The 4,013-nt window shown below is 37.4% G+C and overlaps 1 protein-coding gene across 1 annotated transcript; it reads right to left on the bottom strand.

Annotated features, from left to right (window-relative positions):
• Positions 1-996: 996 nt before the first annotated feature.
• Positions 997-1,401, bottom strand: LOC145694313 (protein GVQW3-like). The gene has a single exon (XM_081770402.1). The coding sequence runs from the start codon at positions 1,399-1,401 to the stop codon at positions 997-999; it is 405 nt and encodes a 134-aa protein (XP_081626528.1).
• Between the last annotated feature and the right edge of the window lie 2,612 nt (positions 1,402-4,013).

Genomic DNA, 4,013 nt, shown 5'->3' on the forward strand with positions numbered 1-4,013 from the left:
ACAATGTAGTGTAAAATTGATTTAAAATCCGTAGAAGGTGAAATCCGAAAATAAATTAAAAGTTTTTCACTCAAGATCGTGCACGTATTCTTTTGTGAAGAAAGCATAACAAGGGACTTTGAATGATAATGTTCAGTAATATATATATATATATATATATATATATATATATATATATATATATATTTCATTTAACCAAGGTGGAATAAATATGTTGCCCAGTATACAAGGGTGAATGAAAAAGTAAGGTGAATTGTTGATTTACAGAAAAGCGTACAGAGATACGTCGATGATGCTTTACTATGTTTGAAGTATGGTATCACACTATTATTCGAAGAAGGAACCGTACTTGTCTAAACATTTATTCCAACGTGGCACAAAATCATCCATGCCCTGTTCAAAGAAATGTGGCTCCAGATTTCCTAACAAGGTATGTGTAGCCTGTTGTGCCTCTGTCAGTGTCTGGAAATACTGCCCACGGAGATGTTGCTTCAGAGGGCCAAACAAATGGTAATCCGACAGGGCTAAATCAGGGCTATACGGAGTTTGATCGAGAATTTCCCAATTGAACCCGCGGAGGTGTATACGGGTCCGTTCGGCTGTATGTGGACGTGCGTTATCATGCAGTAAAAACACGCCCTCTCGGAGTTTCCCCGCCGTTTCTGCAGTATGGCTGCTTTCAGCCTATCCAGGGTTTGGCAGTTGGTGTCTGCATTAATGGTCGTACCCTTTTCCAGAAATTCAACATGAATAACACCGAGACGCTCCCAAAAGACAGTAGTTATTGTTTTCTGGGCAGATGCTATTGTCTTGCATTTCTTGGCCTGTGGTGACGATGGATGTTTCCATGTCATGCTCTGACGTTTGGATTCAGGTGTCCATAGAGGTATCTGAGTTTCATCGCCCGTTATGATGCGATGAAGGAATGAATTTCCTTCGTCGGCATAACGTGTGAGGTGGTTCAGGGAAATGCCCATTCGCTGTTTTTTGTGTTCGTTACTCAGAAGCTTGGATACCCAGCGCTTGGATACCCAGGGCTTTTGTGAAGCCCAGTTGGCCATGGACGATACCGCTTACGGAACCATAAGAGATATTCAATTCATTGGCAATGTCCTGCAACCGCACTCTTCTGTCTTCACGAATCATGGGATCGACGACAGCCACATTCGTGTCCGTGATGAACGTTGATGGTCTGCCACTTCTGCCATCATCTGTGACAGTACTCCTACCACTTGCAAATGCGTTACACCACGCGTACACTTGTTTTAGCGACATAACACTATCTCCGTAGACCTGCACCAATTCCCGATGAATATCACATGGTTTTGTTCCCTTAGTCCAGAGAAAACGAATGACACCGCGCACTTCCTCCTTGGTGTAATGTTCCAGTCGTTGCGCCATCTTTGAGTTGCTCTCAGTACCAGACGGGTGGACATAGAATATTGTACAAGCCGTCACACTTCTATTACCAGATTACCTGTAACATGGAAAAGAATTAATTAGCTACACACAATACTATGGGTTTTACAGGCAATTTCACCTTACTTTCTGATTTATCCTTGTATATTTGCAACATTTTCACAAGCATCACTACAGTCCATGACATCGAAAGATATCAAACTGAAAATAACACTTCTTACAGCGCTTTTACCTGGTCATATGCAAGAAAGCTGCCTCTCGTACATAAAAATTCGTTACAAAGCAGATCATTAATTATTAATTAAATGATAATTGAAACATGGGAACAAGATTAATGCAGACAGTGGTGATTTTCCACTGCTGCGCTCTATGTTTGCAGTATAACTGTGTTTTCGTCTATAGTTTGGCAGATGTGATAACTGCTCGTTTTTGATTCTGTGGTTTCTCTTTTTTCATCATTAACCAACAACCTCAAACATCTCACGGTTTAATGAAGTCATGGACACCGTCGCTAGCGGAACAATGAACAACGGGCACATTGTAAAGATTTGTTTTGATATGCATTAGAAGTACGTCCATATGTGCGCTAGACTATGCTGCGTGAGGGATTCTTCTTACAAACGTACTTTGTTTTTAATACCATTGGATGTTCGAGGTGGGAGTAAATCCACGAACCATTATTAACCACAAGGGGAACTGCGAATTGTTATTTGCTCAATGAAGACACAACAGTGACATTCTGCAGGTGAAATTACAGTAGAGAAAATCTTTATGAGCTATTGTGGACCTGATGATATGTAGATAATCTTGTTTAGTAGAAGACAAATCAACAAAATCATAGGCCGTACGTACATACAGTAGCAAACAAGGTGAGTACAGTAAAAATGTCCTATGATAAATTGCTGTTCAATTTAATAAAAAATCAGGGGACCTACAATGTTCCATTCTTTTTAAAGTATTTCGGACGACAATAGAATAGTAACTGTACATTCCCTTTATATCCGTTTCGATTTTCTCTTATACAATTTCAATAGAAGAATAGTTTTGTGATCACTTTATGCAGAATTATTGGTGAATATAATTGGAGAAACTGGTTGTCAGGAACGATAAAGGAATCTAATATTGGCAACGTTTTGAAAGCTTGTTCCTAGAAAAACGACAGATTTATTTAACCTTATCGAGGTAACATAAAGACATGTTTAATTTTCTCTGTAAGTTATTTCACTAGCCTGTGTTGGTTTACGTTAACCCGTGGTTTCAGTAATTCCCGAGGAAACGTTGTCACAGAAAGTAAGGTTGCACGACACTAGTTGTCAGTTATGATCACTCTTTCGTGCTTGTGGTAAGGAAAGTAATTTCTCATTAAACAGAGCAGGTGTTTCATTCAAATAGCGGCAGGGGCCACCATCTTGTTAAAACTGAATGCATTCAATATTAAACTCACATTCTTAAATTGGAACATTTATCCCTTGCAAGCATAAAAAATAATTTCCATTTTCTAAATATAAAGTGTATTTTGGCATATTAAATGCAGAGAGACATTTTGTTTAACTATCTTTCCAAAGGTTACACTGCAATGAGATGAACATCTTCGTTAAGATGTGATCACCCTATTAGTATCTCAGCCATGTGTAACATGAACCTACATCTTAACGTGGGATCTAAATCTCACGAGCTTTCATGGAGAACCAAAGACGGATCTGTTCTATTTAGTGAAAGAGTACTGATTATATAACTGTGAGGAATTTCGAAAGTGTCCTGCTTTAGTCAGTCACCTATAGTTGTAATGCTCAATATAAATATAGAATATAGTAAATTTTCTACTTAAATCAATGGTTGGAAATATATATCACAATCACATTATATTGCTTCACTTCTAATTCTTTGGAAGTACATTTGATGTCACAAGCTGAACCCCTTTAGCTTTAAGCAGAAAATTTCAGAAATATTGTACACATAGACATATGTAAGTTTTCTCATTTAAGAACAACCTGTTTTTCAGTGTATGGCGTCACATGTATCACGTATCGACTTTAATAGGATTGGTTACTAACTATACAGAAGACTAAGCTTTCAGTGGAATCATCAACACCAGATACTTTGAAGTTTTATTCGAATGTATTATATTGTACAATAAGTAGGACATTTATGTGTGGTAAAAAGCTCTGCTCGTACCTTACGCTTAGCATTGTATAGTATATTATAACGGAGGTTCATTTCTTGTCTTAGTAAGCGAATATGTGCTTATTAAATTTTAGTCTTTTAATTATGAGAGTATTTCAAGAAAAGACAATTCAATGATTGGTACAGCTATAACTGACATTAACATGCAGAAAAGCCCTACCTTATCGAAACCTAGCTAGTGGTAATAGTACAACATTATAATTTGCATTGTATTTTAAATATCAAAGTTACTATGGTATTTAGATCAGTTCTAACACAAGGCTAGCATAAATAATCCAAAGATTTTGAAGAGAATATTTTCAAAGCTAATACACTTACGCGCATGAAGGATATACGAAAGGAATCACAAACTCCAAAAGTCTAAACACCCTCTACAAACGTTCAATAAATTCCTCTTTGGTTACATGAAC

This window comes from Thermobia domestica, chromosome 9, assembly GCF_964235325.1.
Source record: "Thermobia domestica chromosome 9, izTheDome1.hap1.1, whole genome shotgun sequence".
NCBI lineage: Eukaryota > Metazoa > Arthropoda > Insecta > Zygentoma > Lepismatidae > Thermobia > Thermobia domestica.